The 22,484-nt window shown below is 42.2% G+C and overlaps 1 protein-coding gene across 1 annotated transcript in view; it reads right to left on the reverse strand.

Annotated features, from left to right (window-relative positions):
* Positions 1–22,484, reverse strand: part of LOC308311719 (inactive dipeptidyl peptidase 10-like) — a gene marked incomplete at both ends in the record, with an annotated part of 90,474 nt that overhangs the window by 17,810 nt on the left and 50,180 nt on the right. The window contains 11 exons of the mRNA XM_080758505.1: positions 27–145; positions 2,613–2,704; positions 4,161–4,268; positions 4,790–4,828; positions 5,680–5,803; positions 7,148–7,245; positions 8,030–8,184; positions 8,775–8,895; positions 10,382–10,463; positions 11,186–11,238; positions 13,454–13,528. Of these exons, the coding sequence (XP_080614631.1) occupies positions 27–145; positions 2,613–2,704; positions 4,161–4,268; positions 4,790–4,828; positions 5,680–5,803; positions 7,148–7,245; positions 8,030–8,184; positions 8,775–8,895; positions 10,382–10,463; positions 11,186–11,238; positions 13,454–13,528 (1,066 nt within the window). The remainder of the gene's footprint in view (positions 1–26; positions 146–2,612; positions 2,705–4,160; positions 4,269–4,789; positions 4,829–5,679; positions 5,804–7,147; positions 7,246–8,029; positions 8,185–8,774; positions 8,896–10,381; positions 10,464–11,185; positions 11,239–13,453; positions 13,529–22,484) is intronic.

Below are 22,484 nucleotides of genomic sequence, written 5' to 3' on the forward strand. Positions count from 1 at the left end.
GTAACACTTGTGTGTCTGTCTCCTACCTTCACAGTGCAGCATGGCATGCTCTCCACCGGCGCTGACCTCAGCGCGGTAGAAGGTGCACTCCTCCCTCAGCACACAGGTCACACACTGCCGTGGAAACTGGCCCAGGGTCTGCACACTGTCACGACAGGAGGAGGAGGAGAGTGGAGGGTAGAGAGAGAGAGAGAGAGAGGGGACACAAGCTAGACCAGATGCTGTGCTGCTGCACACAACATACCGTACACAGGGGGCGGTGTCTTTCCGGTTGTCATTGATAATGTAAGGAATCCGAAAATCTGTAATATGTATTGTTGTTGTACATTCTGTTTTTTTTGTCTTTTGTTTTTACTCAGTTTTTTTTACTGTTGATGTTTCCGTCCTATTGTATGTCTTGTTTGTCTTTTGTGTCTGTCTTGCATATTCAAAAATTCTAAAATAAAGAGTTTAAAAAAAAGAAAAAAACATACCGTACAGTGCATGCATATGTACATACAGCGTAGTGGTGAGTGAGTGAGTGAGTGATGTTTCATCGAATAAGCCTCGTTCAAACTAGCTTTTTGGTCTTGGTTAGTCTTCACTTCACTCTGGGTGCGTTCGGAAATTCGTACTGAGCACACTGGTGTGCCCTCTTGGCGTTTGTTTATTCAGTGTTTATTAACTGAGTGCCCGCCGACCTCACTCAGAAGTTGGGGTTATTCAGTGTGCGTGCGTCATTGCGCTGTCTCGAGCGCTCCCTGGGGGCGAAAGCTAAGCTAGTTAAGGCAAGCATTTAGTATATCACGTATACATAGTATATCACAGTATATCATCATTTACCTTGGCCCATGTTTAACTGGTTAAAACAACCAGTTTTAACTGGTCGTTTGTAAATAAGTCACACTCGGTGCGCTCTGCGACGTCACAGCTCAGCGCACTCCAAAGAATGTGCACATTCCCGGTGCGCATATCCGAACGCACGCTCTGTATAAAAGTGTATAGTCACTCGAGCACAAACGGCACAAGTGCCCATTATATTATCACAAGTCGAAGGTTTTGCCTAATGGACAAAATTAACTAGGTTCATCATCTCGGTACGCTAGCAAATATCATGGAGATCTATAGCCAGCTCCCTTTGGGAGCTCCCTAGTGGGCAAATTGCATCAACAAGAGTGTCATATTCTAAGTATCGATCTAGACGGGTCTAACAGAGGAGTAACAATGACATCTGTCAATGTTTGCCAGTTCACATTCCATCCGTTCCATCCGTGTGCCAGAGAAAAGCCATTTGACAACCATGTGTAGCTAGCTCACTCCTCTCAGACAATTCATGTCGTCTTTTTATGGGGTTTTTTTCCCCATGAATTAATGGCATATTTTACACTTCATCATATGACAGCGTCATGCAAAGGTAAATTGATTAGTATGCTCACAAAGCATTGTTGTGAGCGATGTGGTTTTGGACATACAGAAACGATATGAAACATCGGTCCAGATGTTACAAGAAACCCAAACATTCTTTGGAAATGCAATGGTTTCTGCTTTACGTTCCCTGCATGAATTATACAGCCTGCAGTCCCTTAGTCCAAGGTCATATTATGCTAGGCATGAGTTCCATTAATGCTTTATGGTATTCACGTTTAGGTGCACAAAGTCTCTAAGATGACATTCCAATGTAAAAACCATAAAAATGACATGCCACAATATGTCGTCTAATGTAAAAAAAACCATAAAAAAATGATGAGGATTTTTTTTTCTCCATAAAAGATGTGTGTGGGTTTTTATAAATAATGGAACTCACGGAAGAAAAACTGTTACCTGTAGAGATGTCTTTGCTGAGGCGAGTTCTCTGTGCTCATAAAGTATCTGTGTGGAGGAGGAGGAGGAGGAGGAGGAGGAGGGAGCAGAGCAGATGACAAGTAAAGGTCAAAGAAGAATATGACAGTCAGAAGAAATCTTCTGCATGTCTTCATGCAACACAACCCAAAAAATGTCTTCTGAATCTTAACGGTTTTCTGAAAAACCTACGTTTCTATGTCAGTGGTGCTCAACCTTTTTCATGTCAAGGACCCCCAGAATTATATGTAATCGGCCGCCGACCCCACCCCCATCTGAAAATGTGTAGTTTCCAGGAACCCCCCCCAGAAGCAAAGATTTGAGTTTGAATAAGTTCGCTCCGAAAGAATATATATTCAAAGATTTGCACCACATTTTCACGACAAAAGCTGAAGGTGGTTTCATTACCGGCAACACAGCTGTATCGATTTACAACATTAGAGCCTTTATCCATGGTCAATTAAGGAAAAATAAATACGACGTGAGAAAATGAAAGGCTCAGTCATCTTCATCCCAACCGTTGCATTGACCTGCAAGGTTTTAGATTGATTATTTTCACAAATTTGTCACACAGTGAAGTACTGTAGAACTTAACGCCAAACATGACGAATATTGAAAATAGCTATTTTTAAAACGTTTCTTTTATATACTTGGACAACATGGGCAAAATAGGGTTAATGTGGTTAATAACAAACTAAATGGGTAAATAGATGGATGAACAGATACATGAACAGATAACGAACATGAATTTACCGTACATATTCATTTCTATGACAAACAGAACTGAGCCTCACAGGAGATGGTTGATCTCGTCGTGGGATATGATCTCCGTCACCTCCCAGTCACCTGACGTTAAGTGACGCACTTCATTCTGGTCATTCAATGCGTGCACGCACACACACACACACACACACACACACACACACACACACAGTATTCTCCCATTATCACATTAAAAGTGATTTCATTTGATACATCTAAATAGCCGATCTGCAAGCGTACAACATGCCGCGATGCGTTGTACAACTGTTTTTCTTCGCTTTGTGTGTTTTTAGTAAAATATCAAGTTTCAACCAAGAGCAGCCGTGATTTCTCAGCTGTGAACGATAATTGCCTTGGCTTTTTGTATGTCTAACTTTTGCTTCAAGAAAGAAAGAAAGAATTTCTTAGTATTTCTGCATTGCGGTATCAACACTTTAATTTATTTAATCCCGTTAAATGATAGCGCCCAGTCGATTTATAGCAACGGAAAACACTGTTAAAGACGGACCGGATGTTGTTCCGGATGTGGCTGGAGCAGCTAGATGTAGCCAAAACACTCTCGATGCGATCGACAACAACCGGAAGGTAAGAATAAATCTACCGCGAATAGCGACTGGACAGCGGAGGGCCGTCTAACACGGAATCTATTTTTTAAATAATTAGACGGGATGATTTAGATCGCGAGTTATTAACGTTTTAAGATTTTCGTTGTCGCCGGGCTAAACAGGGGGGGGGGACATTTTCGATGACGTCTCACTGTTGCGCAACATCGAGGATTGCGCATCAGGCGCTCCCAGGCTGTGGAGCGATGCGATGCGTTTTCATATCAAAATAAACTTTGTCTTTTGGATAAAACTTGGTCTTGGGTGTGTCGGGCGTTACTAATAGAAAGGACGGTGAACTTCGTCCTGGGCGATTGGGGTTGTTAAAATAAGCCACAAGAGGTCTCAGGTTACCGGTTATACTGAAAGGGTCTCACTTACGCCTCTCAGCCATTATACAATATCAAGGTAAGCTGGAACCTCGAGTGGCGTATTGCTCTTCTAAAACGGTTACAAACGTATAGCAATGTTAACCTCAAAACTATTCCTAATTCACAAAAGTAGCTACGCTTTGCGCCGCTTTGCGCTCACCAGAGCGAGCCACTTCCTTGTTTTTACTCGGCCAGTCTCTGTGACGGCGCTTGATGTCTTTACGAGGCCGCCCGGAGCCACACGTTCACAGTCATATGAGCGCGGGGGGCGGTGCTTAGACACCCACACGGCCAGTGTCTGTAAGGCAATCATGTGCTCCCCTTCCCCAGTTCAGCTACAGAGCTGCGGGATCAATTTAACGCAGCTGGGAATGATATAATAAAGTGATTGAAGGTGTGGATTATCGTGAGATTTACCATGACTATACCAGCCAGTCAGAATCAAGTATTGGGACTAACCGTTTTAGAATGATACTTTTATACCTAAAGCAAAGAATGTGAGCACATTTCACACCACTGCTAACTTTATGCTTCAAGACAAAATAAAAACATAAAATAAAAGATGAGAAAGACACAGCAGGGAGGGGGTCATTGATTGATTGGTCACCTTCTTGGTGATCATGGCGATGTGATGGAAGTCACCCTGACCTCCTTGTCTCACCGGCACCGTCAGGAAGAACCTGCTTCCATCTCTGGAGAACACTGGAGACTGGCTCTGGGGGGGGGGGGGGGGGGGGGGAAGAGACAGAAAGACGTGCTTTACAGGTGACATACTTTTTTGCATGGATGAGTTTTGCTTCAGTCAGGCTCCAAAGGCTGTGTGTGTGTGTGTGTGTTTGTGTGGCTATTTTCAGCATGCAACCAAGTGTAAAATCAGCCATTACGATGCCATCAAGGCCCGCCCAAAAGACATTTTTTCATGTAGACAATATCAACTGTAAATATGACTAAAACTAACTAACTAACAAAGTTGCTGTCAAAATGAACACTGTGATAATGGGAGAAGAGGATAATACTTTCATTGTAGACAGACTGTAACGTGATTTTCTTTTTCTGGGGGGGGGGGGATAAAAAAAAATCTACATTTGGCAGAATGGAATGTGAAAACATTGAAGCTCAATATCTCTCTGAATGCAGATGGTTAAGGCCGTCTGTATATCTACAGTCTGTCTGTGTGTCTCGTAAAAAAACAAGTGCCGTTGACAGCACGACGAACAGCTGCGTATTCATCCATACCTGCTTGGAGAGCCAGGCGTCTGAGCTCTGCTCGTATCTCTGCAACAAAACAACGCATCATGTTCATGTCATCATTTCAGCAGGAATCACTCGGTTCTGACATCCGAGAAACACGCACGCGCACATCACAATAAAACTACATTCATTCACACCAGTGTTGTTTTCGTCGACTAAAACTAAGACGAAAAATGTTCGTCGACTACCTTTTTCCACTGAAGAAAACTAAATAGAAACTACATTAAAACTGTGCTATGATGACTAAAACTAAGACTAAATATACTGACAATTTCGTCAGCAAATAAAAACTAGACTAAAATGTTAGGAAGGGACTAGTGGACCAGAGATCCAGTATAAGTCATTTTACACTTGGTTGCATGTTGAAAATAGCCGATCTACAAGCTCACAACGCGTCGCGCCGCTCGTAGATCGGCTATTTTCAGTGTAAGTGTAAAAACAGTCCTCACGACGGCATCAATGCCCACCAAAATACATTTTAGTCGACCAAATCAACTGTAGATTTAGTCGACTAAAATCTCATGACATTAAGTCGACTAAAACTAGACTAACACTAACACATTTCAGGTGACTAAAATGTGACTAAAACTAAATGAAAACTATTCAAAAGACTATGACTAAAACTAAAAATCAAAATTTGCTGCCAAAAACAACACTCGCACTCCTAACTCTGACTGGGGGGAGGGACTCTGGGAAATAGGCGAGTAATTGCTCAGAGTCTAATGATCAGTCATCCGGATGTGAAATCAAATCAAAATCTGTTTTTACTATGGCACACTGACCATCAAGAAAATCTAAACGTGGCACTTTATGTCAAAAAAGGTTGCCTACCCCTGATTTAAAGAAGGCATTTGTAGAATTCCCAATACACACACCTGAACACAAGCGCCAGTGGTGGCGTCACACAGCGTCAGCACCGATGCATTCTGGGACCTGTTGAGCCATCGTACGGCCAAGTGTGAGCTGCTCGCCCACTTCACCATCACTACATAGAAGTCACTGCCAGACGGACAGACAGACAGACAATACAGGTAGAGAGACGGACAGATAAAGATGGAGAGAAAGAGACAGGAAAACAGAGAGACGTTGATCGATTGTTCCAATTGTCTGACTTGATTGTGTGCGTGTGCGTGTGTGTGTGTGTGTGTGTGTGTGTGTGTGTGTGTGCGTGTGCATATGTGTTTGTGCGTTTTGTGTTAGTGCAAAAATCCAAAAGAGAAATTAGACGCTTGCCCGGGACCCAAACTACTGTATAGTGAAAATAGCAGATTGACAAGCTCACCATGCGCCACACTGTGAGCTTGTAGATCGGCTATTCATTTATTTTCAATACTACTTAAACCTTTGTTTTCTAATTTATTGAATTTCTTAGATTCCTCTTCATTCGTGAAATAACTTTGAAAGATCAATGAATTCGTTTTTAATTCATGAAAAATGTTGCTTAATTTTGGAATGTTTTTTTTTATTATTGTTTTGAAATAATAATAATTATCATAAACAAAATATAGGAAACAAAAACAAAGGGGGACCCATACATTAATGTGTCAGCGACCCAGTGTTTGGTAACCAGTGAAATAAACGTAATTTAATCCAACGGTTCCCCCCTGCTTAATACGCTAAACCTGCCATTTGTTTAATTTGCCGTTTTTTAATAATTAAAAAGAAAGAGAGGATTTTGTCGTGGACCTGGTGACGAGGCCGTCGCGTTATGACGACGAAAGCGGAAATCAAGCCATGCTCTGGGGCTGCTATAGGGCTTCTGGGAAAATGAGCTCAATGCAAGTGAACGGTGTGTTTGTTTGGACTATACAACATGCTGTGGATGCTGTTGCCGTTTCGCATCGTAATGGCGGCATGTTCTTCTTCTTCAACAACAAACCATCGGACTATTTATTTTCCGCCGGATCTTCGTGGATCAAAGCTGCAAATACTTCGACGTTATGCTCCAAAGGTAATAATAAGACAATCTAGGCAGCGTAGAACATTGGATTAAATAGCGGGGAACACGGGTTAACGCAGTACAGCCGTTAACCCATTCTGAACGGGAACCCATTTTGGGTGTTAGCATCATGTTATGCTTTAGCTATTGAAAAATAGCAGATCTACAAGCTCATAGCGCGCCACCGAGTGGCGCGCTACGAGCTTGTAGGTCTGCTATTTTCGAAAAATCGAAGAACGACTGACATTTTTTTAGAATCTGATCTCAGGTCAGAATGGGTCAATCAGACCAGTGTGTGTCCAGTGGAAACCTCGTATGAATCTGATCTCAGGTCGGAATGGGTTAAGCATTGAAATGCGCGCCGTGCCCGTGCCGTGCAGCGCAGGTGTGAGCGAGGGCGCCACCTGGACGTGAGGTGATGAGGGGGCATCAGGTCCTGGGAGTGTGTGGCTCCGAACAGGTTGACCACCGACAGCCTCACCGTCGGGTTGGTCTGACCCGCCTGGGAAACAAGAGACGCACACAGGAAGGTCAGGCAGGCACGACGGTCAATGACACATAGCGTCCATTTTAACACTCCGGTTAAAAGGAAACACTGGAGATTTCACTCCGAGCACACAGTGTATAGGTTTAGGTTTTCAACTGGGTTTTTTTTTTTTCTTTCTTCCTGGTTTCGGCTGATCCTCTGCATCTCGAAGATAGCTTACAGGACGGGCGAACACTCACGCACAAAGCACAAAGCAGGGAGTGTAATCGGAGCGAAGAACTTGATAAAAATAGTTTTCTTTTGTTCACCTATCCGACACCTATCCGACACGACTCTGCAGGACGGAGTCACTGGATAATTTGCACCGCAAGTACCCGCCTATTAGAACTGAGGCAGGAAAGATACGTTTGTTTGATCAAAGTCAAATGAGTAGCAGGCTAAACTATAACTTATTCGATTAATCTCCTTCATTTCAAGAGGTGGATAATGGACACGCCGTCTATGTCCATCTCATCCTATATTCAAATTCTCTAGGGAGGGTAGGCGTGCGGACGGACCGCCATCACAAATGTTAACCGTTGGTCTACTCTGATCCCCACCAAACTCTCACAAACACTGGTCAGGGTCTTGCCATCAGAATAACAGCAGTGTCTAACGAACACTTCAAATGGCTATAACTCGGTGACCATTGCTCTGATCAGCACGATCTGGGACTGGATTCGAAGGCTGCGTAGTGTTTTTAAAGTACATACTGTGGCACAAATGTGAGCTTGGTATTGTACTTTGAGGATAGTCTTACCATGGGGTATGGGTATTGTAGTCCTTTGGGGTAGGTGCTTCCAGTGAACTGGGGCAGAGCCATATTGGGCACCCGGCTGTCGTTGATGGCGAGGTAGGCCAGTTTGTCCCCGTCAGGAGACCACCAGTGGGCCAGGTGGGAGTGCAGGATCTCCTCTAAGTAGCAACCCACAAAACAAACAATTTAATCCATTTCTTTTTTGGGAAAAACGCACCCACAGCCTTACTACTAAAAGAAAGATACTCCATCGGCCTTACTAATACAATTAACTACTTACTATTAAGAGAAGCTCCTAACTCTTCTCTTAGCTCCTGCACAGAAAAAGTGTGTCGTATAGCCATTCAGCCTCGACCGTTAGTCCCGATATTTGCTTTGTCTGTTTGTTTGTTTGTTTGTGTGTGTGATAAAAGTGTGATTTTAAGACCAGTTTTCTTCCTAAACAGCTCAGTGTCCGCCATGATATTGGCAGGTCAAATGGGACCCACATCAAAGGTTGGATTGGGGGTAAGTCCAGGGGGTGTACTAAACGTATACATCATGTCCAGGGGGTGTACTTGCACATCAAGCCACCTCACGCTACAAAAACAGGAGATAGGCTCCTGCTCTATGGGCCTCATGGCTCGGCAAGGCTTACTTCACCACCCATTGAGAGTGAATGGAATCACTACTTTCGTTTCCTCGATCACAGAGCACAAATATTTGGACCCGCAGGCTGCAGCACAACCAACTACCTGTCAATACTAACCTTCATACAGCCAGTCAGCCATCCCGTTGAAGATGACCCCCTCCATGCCTGAAGAGGTGATTCGCAGAGACTTGCTCCTGACGTCTGGCTGGTAGTAAATGTTGTTCTCAAAGATGTAGACCTGACAGAGAACGAGGCGGAGCCGCAGCACACAACAAATCCAAGAGTGTTAATTCAACCACTTAAAAACTCTACAACGGTGGAAACCTCATATGCCCCAAAACAAGTTATACGTCAGGATTCAGATTCAAAGATATTTGCAGATCTATAAACTCGAAACGCAGCATGAAGCAACGCGTTCCGAGCTTGTAGATCTGCTACTTTTGTGTGACACTGTACAGTATGAACAAGTGATGGTGCATTCATTTACGGGGGAAATTTTAAGTTGGAATCGAAAATGTTAGAAGGTTTCTGCATGACAGAAACGATATACTTCATTGACTGGGGTCCTCCAGGGCTCCATACCTGGTTCCCTCCTTTTCTCTCTCCACATGCACCACAATCTCTTCACTAATCTACAAGTTTAACAGTAGCTAAAAAAACAACCAGTCCTGTGATCACGTATGACTGCCAGTCCACAATAGAGTTGGCCTACCCTAGCGATAGTTTTAATATTTCCTCTTTTTCTCTTTTTTACTGTGTTTGAAATGCATTCTATTTTTGTATGCTCTCCTCTCATGTCTTGTCAGTTTTGTTTCGTGTTTCCACCTGACAGAGGCATCATGATCCATTCCACATTAACACGGCGGAGAAAATGGTGCGGATGCAAATTACACAGCAAGTCCAATCCAGCAATCTGGCTTGAATGATCGACGTGGCAACTCTCCCACTGATGGGAGAGAGGAGGAGAGACGTGGCAACTCTCCCACTGATGGGAGAGAGGAGGAGAGACGTGGCAACTCTCCCACTGATGGGAGAGAGGAGGAGAGACGTGGCAACTCTCCCACCGATGGGAGAGAGGAGGAGAGACGTGGCAACTCTCCCACTGATGGGAGAGAGGAGAGACGACGTGGCAACTCTCCCACTGATGGGAGAGAGGAGAGAGACGTGGCAATTCTCCCACCGATGGGAGAGAGGAGAGCCAGCAGGCAAACGGTATATAATCCACAATGCATCCCACCAGAATTTGAATCGTGTATGGCTGCAATTAAGACGATAATTTCCTCGTGCAATTAGTGTTGATGGATGATATGAACGTCACTGGTTTAAGGACAAATTACTTTGTATTTTTCTTTTATCATTGTCCTGTAATGTAGGCCTACTGTCAAATGTCCTGTTCTTATGTTCTGTGTGGAGTCGACCCCAGGAAGACTCGCTGCTGTTAGTACCCACTCACAGATTCACCCTTTTGATTTACATCAAAAGGGCATGTGAGCTCAAACCCACAATTCAACGTTTTGGTTTTAAGATGTTGATATTCATTTTGTATTCATCCTTAGGACCCCAAATCACACCTTGGAAAGCATGAGTGTCTATTTCAAACAAAGTGTTTTTTTGACTGGGGGGGGGGACAGACACACACACACTAATATCCACGCAGTGTGATAGTCTGGCTACGCGAGGCGAGCAGCATCCACCCGTGACTCACGTCACCCAGACAGACGTACCAGCTGTTGTCCTCGTCTTCCCCAGGCAGCGTGTTGGAGCACCGAATCCTGGACCTCTGGCGGGTTCAGCTCCAACACCTCCCTGATGCGCGCGCGCACACGCACACACACACACACACACACACACACACACACACGCACCATGTGTTGCTGAATAGATAATGCCACAGTGTGTGCATCAGGTGGTACAAACGGCAGTATTGAAATATGATTTCCCATCAAAAGGAGGCGACGTCATCCACTGCTATACCGTTTTTCCCCTTTAGTACGTACGGTAATAGTGTTTTGTAGCTGTTTTGTATGACACATCATTGTGGATTTGTTTCTATGTTATTCATTATTAAATTTCATACATGACAGGACCACAATGGTCCCCGGTACTTTTTTTTCTCCGCGTCATCCTTTAACCCATTCTGAACGGGAATCCATTCTGGTGTTAGCATCATGTTATGCTTTAGCTATTGAAAAATAGCAGATCTACAAGCTCATAGCGCGCCACCGAGTGGCGCGCTACGAGCTTGTAGGTCTGCTATTTTTGAAAAAAATCGAAGAGCGACTGACATTTGTAGAATCTGATCTCGGGTCAGAATGGGTTCACCAGACCAGTGTGTGTCCAGTGGAAACCTCGTATGAATCTGATCTCAGGTCAGAATGGGTTAAGCCTTGATGTCCGGACTGTACCACGTCGTCGTTAACATTTCTGACTAATCAAGTAATCAATCGATCAATCAAGCCAGACATGAGGAAAGGACAGTGTGAACGACAGTCAGAAATAGAATATTGAGCGGAGGTGAAATGTCTTACCTGGTGTCCAGGTCGTACAGGATGTAGGACGCAGTGTACGAATAACGATACACCTGCAATGACAAGGTGTTCAACAGTGTGTTTGTCCTGCACCTTCATCGTTTTGTCCAGTTTGAGAGCTGCTACCTCAATTTCGTATTTTTTTACCCTTTTTTTTATGATCAGTACTTTATTTTAGATTAATTTTAGACTTAAAATACAAACACAAACAACAACAACAGCAGAGAACGTATTCATGGACAGGCAAGATAGATAAGATAAACAAATAGAAAGAAAAAAAAAAAAGGAAAAAGAAAAATCAAATTAAAATGTGAAAATTGTTTACATTATTTACACGACCAAACGCAGCATCATCAACCGTATCATAATGTGTAGTAATACAATAAACAATCAAGAGGGCATTGCCTGACCATGGATCACACCAAGGGACCTGCAACATGACTGAGGAACACGTCCCACTTCAGATCATATTTATCCAACTGATTATTCATCTTAAAGGATAACCTCTCCAAAGCAGCCACAATACCGAGCTGAGTGAACCATACATGTGCTGGAGGTAAAACCTCAGACTTCCATTCCTTAACACTAGTTTCTGATTTAGCTCCAGGCAGAATGAGATTTATTTATTTTGTAGCTCTTTCGATCGTTGCCTCCCGCTGACTTAAGATCTACAGGGCTCAAAACCAGCTGGATTCGAGCTAGTATTATTTTACAATCTTCAATAATGCAGGTTGACACAGTATAAAGAACATCACTTCTTGAACCTCCCGCGATTCTCTTGTTCACCAAACACAACATTTCAATATCTGCCAGACTGAAAAGTCGACAGAAATATCGACTATAAACAAGACTAGACAGCTCGTTCCTGTTTTGGTGGTTGTTTTGCTACATTTATTTCTAAACCCTGGTGAGACTCCTTCGGCATGTTCGGCAGTAAACAAAAGACTGAAATCAATGAGGGAAAACGCACACACTTTGTTCTCACCAATCACTCTCAAATGTCATCACCACATCTATTCTACCAATCACTCTCAAATGTCATCACCACATCTATTCTACCAATCACTCTCAAATGTCATCACCACATCTATTCTATATGTAAAAAAAAGTCAGTGACGCAGGTGCTTTGGTCTCACCAATCACTCTCAAATGTCATCATCACATCTATTCTATAATGTAAAAAAAAAGGTAGGATATGTACAGCCCCACAGTTTCTTTAAATACAAACCCAAAAATAATATTTGTTTAACAAAAAAAAAAATGAACGTTTCGCACCCTGCTTGGCTTTACCAAGTTGAACACACTGATTGGCTGAGCAAAGTACATGAAGATAAAAGTGAGGGCAGAAAAGTGAAGTCGGAAAAGTGAGGACGCAAATTGGGCAGAATGGGATGATGTATGATGATAAGAGCGCACCTCACTTCACACGGGTGTGATCTTTTAAATTCTGTGTGCTCACTGTTTTGCTTGATTCACTGCCACACAGGGAACAGTTCACTCTGTATAGAGCCGGGGCTTTCCACAGGGGGTCTGAATGGGAACCCCTAAGGTTTGCGAACGCTTCTGAAGAATAGTTTAGTTTTTGTCCCTTCTGCAGTAGCTGAGAAAAACACAACTCCGCGAAGCTGTGACTCCCCCATGAGCTTACTTAACAATTTGGTTGGATTCGTTTGTTGTTGTTCCCAAACCACGCCACAGGAGAAAATGGCCAGACAAATTCAGTAAAAACTTGATAGAAAAGTTGGAAAAAGCACTTAGATACTTAGTAGACCAGGGTCATTCTGGGCTTCAGTAATTCCCTCTAAACCTAATCTCTTTGCCCAAAAATAGTCAATCTACAACTAGCTCACAAATGTGTCGCATTGGCACACTACAACTATATGGGTTTTCTTTTAAAAGACTCTCACTGCCCTAGTGACTTCTTGGGCCAAATGTGACCAAATGCCGTCCAAAGCGGACTTGAACCATGAGGAGGCAGCGCAGTGTGAGTCACCAGGCAGTGCAGAGAGTTGCAAAGTCCGAGTTATGTCCCGCCAGGGACAGAATATATAACTCATATTCCCCCTAGTCAATATTTGCCGTCGGTCACGGGCCGGGTACCTCCTTCCAGGGTCGGGTACCTCCTTCCAGTCAGACGTTTATCCCTCGCAAGAAGTCACCCGTTTGGTTGTCTTGAAAGTGCGTTACATAATTTCCAATGCAGACCTGTGTTGTTAACATGTGTGCAACATGGTTTTAGCAGAGGCTGTGTTTTAATTGCAAACCTACCTGCTTGACATCGTAGGCGAAGAGTGCATACTCGAGGTCTGGAGACAGGGAGTATTTGGCCACTTTGAACGCCACCTGCAGTCAGACACAAGATAAATTCAGCTGGTGAAAAGTCGATAACATTGCAGTCGGGTAGAAACCTCTTATCTCCATATTTTAACCTCTTGATCATACGTCACAAAAAAGCAGTGGTGGAAAAAGTACAAAAATATTTTACTTAAGTAGAAGTACTGATTCTCTACTTGAAAATTACTTAAGTAAAAGTACAAAGTGCCCATTAAGAAAGTTACTTAAGTAAAAGTATAAAAGTACCTCAAATAAAATGTACTTAAGTACAAAAATTTACCCGGCGTAAAATGTACTTAAGTATAAAAGTAAAAATTACAAAGTACAAGTACAAAGTACAAAATACAAAATTATTTTCAAAATGAATACAAATAAATGAATTTCCAAAATTGTCATCCTGTCAAAAGTGGCTTTATTCCAAAAAATTAAATAGCATACAAATACTGAAAATACAGAACCCCCAACAGCATACATCGTGTTGGGAAAGTTCTTTTTTTTTAGGAACTATAGTTCAGTTCACAGTTGTTGATTTTTTAAATGAACTAGTTCCGTTCATAATTCCAAATTTTGAACTAAAGTTCATCGTTTGAAAAATGAACTATTATAGTTCTTTTTCGTTCTTTTTTTGCTTTAATTTTTATATATTTTTTACATTTTACAAAAATTGCTCTTTTGCAATGTGAAATGCCACCGAATTATTTTTCCTTCTCTATATGGGCTTTTGCATGCTTTTATTGTGAAGGCAAAAGTTTCTGAACGTTCTCAGAGCCTGCATCTCCGCATGCTGGGGTTGGCTGATCTACAAGCTCACAACGTGTCCGGACGCGACGAGTTGTGAGCTTGTATATCAGCTATTTTCAGCACGGAACACTTTGTACGGCGAAGAATAAATTAGGCATCACTGCGCTTCATTCACTGTGGAAGAGAGATGTCTTTTGTTGGCCGTTCGTGGCGATATTATGGACACGTACCTCCTCGAAGCGATAATAACCAACTAAGCTATTGGAAGCTATTTTTCGTGGCACATTATGTGTGTACAACAACAAGTTCCCTCAGTGTTTGTGTTAGGAGTTGGGACAGTGTCTGCTGTCTGTCAGCGTGCATGATCATGCAGTAGCTAGATGCGCGCTCCAGTGACGGCTGAGAAAGATTAGTTAATTTGTGTCGGATAGGGACTTATTGGTTGGTTTTCCGCTAAATATTAAGGCATGGGCATAAGGCAAGGACAAAAATAAAAAATCCTTCTGCTAAGACTGTGTCTCGGTCATCCATGTTGAATGCGTGTGACAAAACACAGTGTGTGCGTCTTGCCGTCTTCAAAGCAGGCCAGGCAGCAGAACACAACTCCGCCCCCCTATTATCTGAGAGTGGAGCAGCCCTGTTCAATTCTCAACTGCGCATTCCTCCAGTAAGACAAATATAAGATTTTATTATTTAATTTGTAGCGAGTAACGAGGTGTCCGATTTTAAATATAGCGCATTAAAAGTACGATTTTTTCCTTGTAAATGTAACGAAGTAAAAGTAAAAATACAGCAAAAGAAAAGTAGTCAATAAAAGTACAAATTCTCCAAACTTGTACTTAAGTACAGTAACGAAGTAATTGTACTTCGTTATTTTCCACCACTGCTTGCGACGCAGCGGCCTAACATTTGACATAACACAAAACAGAGAAGAAAATACAAGTCCATACATAGAATGAATCTGTATGTCGTCGCTGCATGTCCGGCACAAACCTTTGAGTGTCCATACTTCAATTAATTTTTTAAGGGATCAAGCCCGCATTAAGCGCCTATGGTCCCTAATTACTTGCGCAAGCAGAGCGCGCAAGTACTAGTTTCGCCCCAGGACGATATTCGATGCGTATGCACCATCCCAGCATATTCGGTGCGTATGCGCCGTCCCAGCATATGACGCCAGGGTATAACTGGTATAACTAACTGGTACAATGCCAGAGTGTAATTGGTTTTCGATGGTGACGTAATGACGATATGTTTTAGTGTCGGGAGGATTAAAGGTAACGCTCCCATGTATACATGTATGTAATCTGGCACCACTGCCGTATCAGGCACAAGTAGTCATCACGTCATTTGCTGGGACGGTGCATACGCATCAAAAGTGTCGCAAAGTAACCACAGTATACCGCTAATCAACTTACAACTTACATATATACACAGAGGCATTTAGTATTAATATCACTATAGTCCAAGATTAAGTAAATTTAAAGCAATTGCCAATTTAAAATAAATTATTAAATAATTATACTGTATACATGATACCTTTTTTTCCATCGGATATCGATGATTTACTTTTCTTTGAGAAACTAAAAAGGGATCCAGAATAATTCTAAATCGATAAAACTGTATTTATTTTATACATGTAGATAGAAACTTGTACCATACTTCATAATACTACTTTTCTACATGCATAAAGTAGGTAGGTAGATAATAGCTAAACCTAATAATTCAACATTTCAAACGTTCCTTCACAGAGAAGCTGAGATTTGACAGTTTGTAGCGGTCGACAGTACTTGCGCGCTCTGCTTGCGCACTAAGTAGGCCATTTATGGCCTACTAGTGTGCAACAAGCAAGTAGGCACTCGGCAGAGTGCAGTTCTAATTGTATGTACTGTATGTTTTTAAGGGGAAGGCCTGTAGGCCCTATGGTTCCTTATTGTATGTATGTTTTTAAGGGGAAGGCCTGTAGGCCCTATGGTCCCTTATTGTGTTTCTCTGTATTTGAAGGGGTCAAGCCTGAAGGGCCTATAAGCCCACAACTATTGGCCAAAGCGTGGTGCTATTATAGCACTCAATTGAACATGCAAACAGGCCAGAGTAATATGGTAAGAGAGTGGTGATATTAGCGTTGACTCCCATATAGTAACAATGGAATGCGGAAGTGCTCATTCTATCTCAATGGGATAGTTCCAGCCATATAGGAGCAATGTTTGGAACTATAGCCCATAGACGTCCGCTTTGCTGTACAATTTACAATTTAGGCATGAGCGATTTACATTAAGCAAGAACAAAAAAGCATGGGAATACATCACATATATATATATATATATAATATATAAAAAGCATTTATCATGAAACATGCGTAAGCTAAGAACGTAACAGAATATCTATATAATGAAACTATACTATAAACTATACATATGCTATACTATGCTATACATATGTACTATGACGTGCTATGACTATACATACAATGCAATTATAGTGCTGTCAAATGCTATCTAAGTCTACAAAAGTGCTATCTAAGGGGGTATAGGGTAAGTGCCATGATGGAGTCTGAAAAGGTGGGTTTTCAGACTACGGCGGAAGATTGGGAGTGATGCTGCAGTTCTGACTGCAACGGGAAGTGCATTCCACAGTTTCGGAGCCAGAAGGGAGAAGAGTTTGGGACGCGTGGAGGCGTTTGTCCCGGCGTTTTTAGTGAGGGTACTTCCAGCTTCCCGACTTCCCAGTAACTGACAACATTGATGTGTCGTCATACTGTACAAAACCTCCACCAGCTAAGTGGTCGATAAAAACAAACGGGAGACGTTTTGCAGAGATCAAAGCGTGTTGCTATACTCTACTGTAGCTGGAACAGGCCTGGCTCCTGAACCGTTTGACCGTCAGCAATAAAACGCTGACGCACATGTGGATCTCCTCAAGCCGAACAACTTTCATGTGCTGACTTTTGACCTCTGACCTTTAAGATTACCCACCATTTTGAATGTACTCTTGTGATCTTTGATCAAACTATTCACATTGTTATTTTACACGCAAACTTTGGACCAATATCTATTATCTAATGAAAATGTTAAAATGTTAAGGTTTTATGAGCGAATGGAAATTGCAATTCTCCCGTTTTTTGTTTTTAATCGACCACTTAGCTGGTGCACTAAATGACCTGGAGGTGACGCATGATGACACATCAACGTTGTCAGTTACTGGGAAGTCGGACATCGATAACTTCTACAGAAAAGGGAATTAGAATTTCAGAGGAAAGAGCAGGCCTGGTTGACTGCATGGTTGAGTCACCGCCATTAGGAAACGTGCCCATATAATCATGCAATCGCACACGTCTGCTGTATGACTTTATGGAAGGTTAACCCATTTAGGCCTTGCCTCAAAAAACAAAAAGAATCCTCCAGTTTTCTGAAATAAATATTTTCACGATTTAAAAAAAATAGCAGACCTAAAATGGGTTAAGAGAACATAGCATATGTCAGTTAAATAATGACTGTTAACTGTTAAGGGCTTGATTTAGTTCACCTCAAATAAACAAAGTAAAAAAAGCCCTTCAAGCCCAGTCAAGCTTCCCCCCCCCCCCACCATGCCCATATCCCCCCACCCCCCCCCCCCACCATGCCCATATCCCCCCACCCAACACAACAATGGTCCCCAGATTGATTCTTTACCCCAAACCCTGCAACCAGAAACCTAACCGCACGCGGAAGCCACATAATGTTACCGGCCACGTATATGTTAACCGGCAACGCATGTTGGAGCAACGTGCGAGTCTTAACCGGCAACGCATGTCGGACTATATTGGTATGTCGGACTATAAAGGGCCGATTTATACTGCTATTTTACCGCTGTCTCGGCGCTGTGGAGCCGGCTCGTCAGAAATCTTCAGTAGCACCTGTTAGGTATTTTCTGTGATTTTGTGGGTGATGGTCTTGAGCCCTTTGATTTTTAGTTCCTATGCCCTATGACTGACATTTGATGTCACGCTGTCCCACTGACTTTAAAATAGTATGAGTTCTGGCCCTGCCAGTGTCTTGATATAAATTGTTTTGTTTCACATGTTTTACAGGCTTGTGTTATACTACGTCTCATTTAATATCTTGTTCAGTCTCGCGGTGTCTTCTCAGTCATTGAGTTAGGATACTGTAGGCGCTGTTTTAATTCAACATGCAGCTGCTGTGTTATCAGTCTAGTTTGACCTCGGCATAGTAACTCAGTGCATGGAAAGAAGTTATCTACAGGTTGCCTGGCAACGCCCGCCTCTGTGCTTTGCCGGTCTATGGCCATAGAATGAACACAAGCGTGGTTCCTCTTATCATCAGTAATGTCTTGTCATCCATAATATGTTTTCTGTCCATTTGTAAACAAATGTGTTTTTTGACCTTGTTGTTCAACACATTTTCCGGTGTATTGATTACGGTATGCTATATTAACCATGTTCAATTTGGACATGGTCAGAGATCCTTGTGGAAACGCTGTCCGGATTACATGCCTTATTCTCTCCCGGTACAATGGTAAATATATCTGATTGAACCTCCTTCTAGCTCTGCTTGTCTGAAGTGTCTTCCTTGTGTCGGTCAATTCATTCTAAGGTATTTTGGTTAACTCCGTTATACTCTGACTTTTACTCGTTATACTTCAAAAGGTTTTTATAACCATTTCTGTAAGGTTACAAGCCTTCTGCTTCTATTCCGGTAAAGAGTATTTCATTGTAATTAGATTACTTCCAAAAGTATTTATACAGTTCCGGTGTTCCGGAGCTCTAGCTCTCTGCTATCGAAGCTTTTCCTTATTTATCATAGTCTTTATTTTAATACAGTCCTTTAACCCATTCTGACCTGAGATCAGATTCATACGAGGTTTCCACTGGACACACACTGGTCTGATTAATCCATTCTGACCTGAGATCAGATTCTAGAAAAATGTCAGTCGTTCTTCGATTTTTCAAAAATAGCAGACCTACAAGCTCGTAGCGCGCCACTCGGTGGCGCGCTATGAGCTTGTAGATCTGCTATTTTTCAATAGGTAAAGCATAACATGATGCTAACACCAAAATGGGTGCCCGGTCAGAATGGGTTAAAGTATAATGGTAGAATTATTCCTATCAGCACCGAAGAGCCGACTTTAGGACGGTGCCCCCCCCCCCCCCCCCCCGAACCTCAAATGACGTCACATTGTAGGCTCTACAGAGCCGAACCGACTTTTATTCGGCTCAAAAATAGGAGTATGAATCGGCCCTAACATAATATGCGTCTCCCGTAATTGAGACTATATAGCTCTCTTAAGTCAATTGTAATCCTTATAGACTCAACACAAAGAGATTCCCAAGGGTGATAAATGAAGCGATTACCAACTGTAATGGAAGAAGAACTACTGCATCTGAACAATCAGAACAAAGACAAGAGGGCTGTGCAATAGGGTGAGAATAGGCGAGGAAATTACATAATGAAATGATGTAATGAAAGAGCACACAGACTCAGAGGCCATCCAGAGGGCTTCCAGAGGGCCCAACGACATCATGTACACACATAGTAACAGTCTTACAACACCCATGACCGTATATCTCTCCTGTTACAACAATACTGATCACATGATAAACATACAATATTATACTGTACACTGAGTACAGTATAGGAGCTGCGTGTGAGTCATGCTCAGGCTGCGCTTGTGAGTTTGTAGATTGGATATTTTCAAAAAATGTTTGAGTGACACTTTTGTACGACGAAGTACAAGTGTCTTTCCATTGTAGGAAAGCAGTCTAATCTGCTAAATACACAATTTAACATGGTTGGTGTTTATTCTGAATACTGGACAGTTGTGGGATTGTGTAACTTTAGACTTTTTAGACTAAACTGTGATCACGTCTAGCTTCTGCTTTTTGTTAGTACAGCACAGTAGCCTACGCCCTACAGTACATTGCAAAATAAAACCACACAGGAGAAGTGGTGCTGTGTGTGTGTGTGTGTGTGTGTGTGTGTGTGTGTATGGTTTATTTTCATTGGTACAGAGTGATCTGTTCTATGTGATATGAAAGTGCCGTCTACATTTAGGGTAGTGAGGATACAGTTGTTTAACAGTTGTGAAGAGGTCCAAATACTGCAGGCATAATTTAAGTCATGAAGGTAGAAATGGCCGTAGCGAGGCATTCTGACAACATTGAGGTCCATGATTATGAGAATGAAACCACCGTCGCTGCAAGAACAACTAATGTAGAAATGTCTGAAGGAGGACATTATGAGAGGTTTGATCTGCAAAAGAAAGACGACGCAGTCCATGAAGATCTACGGACCAAGCCCAGGAAGGACAAAGGCCTACCGAAGAAGATACGGCAGTCTGGTGAGATTACTGAGACAAAACATACTGCTGTTAATCTGCTGGTACTGTATCTGTTTATTTAATCCCACCACCTTTTCCCTACGAGTTCTGCTCTCCCCTGGAGGTATATATAAAGGAAAGTAAAATAAGAAAAAAAAAAAAAAAGATCTTCCAAAAGGAACATTTAAAAAAAATATGTTGAAAAAGTGGCTGATGGGCAAGTTATAATATATCTATTTATTGTCTTTTGTTTATTGATCTATGATGGCCGGTTGTAAATGTCATTAGTATTGTAATGTTAGTACACATGTTCTTCTTATGCTGTAACTATTTATTTATTTATTTGGATCACAACGGAAATAAGTGCAATCCTGATAATTCTGTACTGCTCTTCTATGAATTGTATCATGACTATATCAAAGGAATCAAATCAAATCAAAAACTCGTACATTTAAAGAAAACAATTAAAACAACTTTTAAGAAGTAGTGAACATAGCAGATCTACAAGCTCACAACACGTTACGATGCAAGCTTGTAGATTGACCACTTTCACTTGTTTGGGTCCTATCATCACGTTTCTGTCTTGAGTCTCGAGCTAAACAGTTTGGGAACTTCTTTCAATGTGCTGAGCAGGGATAGCAGAGTCTGAACGGCAAGATACAATATTATTCACTCAGTCATAAACCACCAAAGTTGAAAAAGCGGCACTCCAAAATAAATAAATGATGCAAGAATGGCTCAGTTCTCTATTGAGAACGCTTACGTGTTTCGGCAAAAGCCTTCCTTGTGAACAACAAGGGTGAACAAGAAAAGTATCCACACATTTTTTGGGCGTAGTGATATGCACACAAAAAACATACTTCCGTATTATAGAGGGGTAAAAAATGAACGAAAGTTGCACTAATATATTAGAAATAGGTCAACAATACAAATTACGTTAGTTTTGTGGATTAATTTACTTTTACTGCGTGGCCCCCTGTGCCCCTCTCGCAAAATGACCGGAACTACTTAACATTTCACCAAAACCAGAGCAGAACCCCCACCACGGGACTCAGGCAATCAATTAATACAGTTGCAACCACTATATTAATGGAAAGTATTAAAAAAATCTGAACTATCCCTTTAATCCATTTTTACATTTTAAATGTTTTCAATCTATTTGTGAGTTGTCCTACTGAACCGCAACATTTCAAAGCACTTCTGGTTGGATTTAGCTAACAGGACTCTTATCTTGTTTTTGTCAAACAGGGAGATCAAGGCCTTTCAGAGTTGTTGCTGGGTGTCTGGGGATACTGTGTTTTATACTCCTGGCTGTGAACATAGTCCAGGCTGTGCACTGTGAGTATTACATAAACTACCACATCTCTCACTCAGGGATTTCTAGCTGTGAAAACTATGAAGACCACCACAGTATTAACTGTTGTATTGATTGATTGATTGATGTGACTTCTCTTTTTAACCTAATTCTCACTGTTTCCCTTTCTCTTATCTATTGTGTGTATTACTGTGCATCTGTAAAGTAGGATAAAGGAAGCGGTGTTAAGAAGTGATGCACATAAAAAAGAATAACTTCAACCAGATGTTTGACCTCATCATGAACAGAAGAACTGTTTATTGACACTATTCTTTGTCCTTTGTAGTCAATAAGAACCTGACCCTGGAGCGTACCCAACTGGAGTCTGCCTACATGAACCTGACCCTGGAGCGTACCCAACTGGAGTCTGCCTACACGAACCTGACCCTGGAGCGTACCCAACTGGAGTCTGCCTACATGAACCTGACCCTGGAGCGTACCCAACTGGAGTCTGCCTACATGAAGCTGACCCTGGAGCGTACCCAACTGGAGTCTGCCTACATGAACCTGACCCTGGAGCGTACCCAACTGGAGTCTGCCTACATGAACCTGACCCTG

The sequence above is a fragment of the Protomyctophum bolini genome, assembly GCF_963924005.1.
Source record: "Protomyctophum bolini genome assembly, chromosome: 24".
Taxonomy (NCBI): domain Eukaryota; kingdom Metazoa; phylum Chordata; class Actinopteri; order Myctophiformes; family Myctophidae; genus Protomyctophum; species Protomyctophum bolini.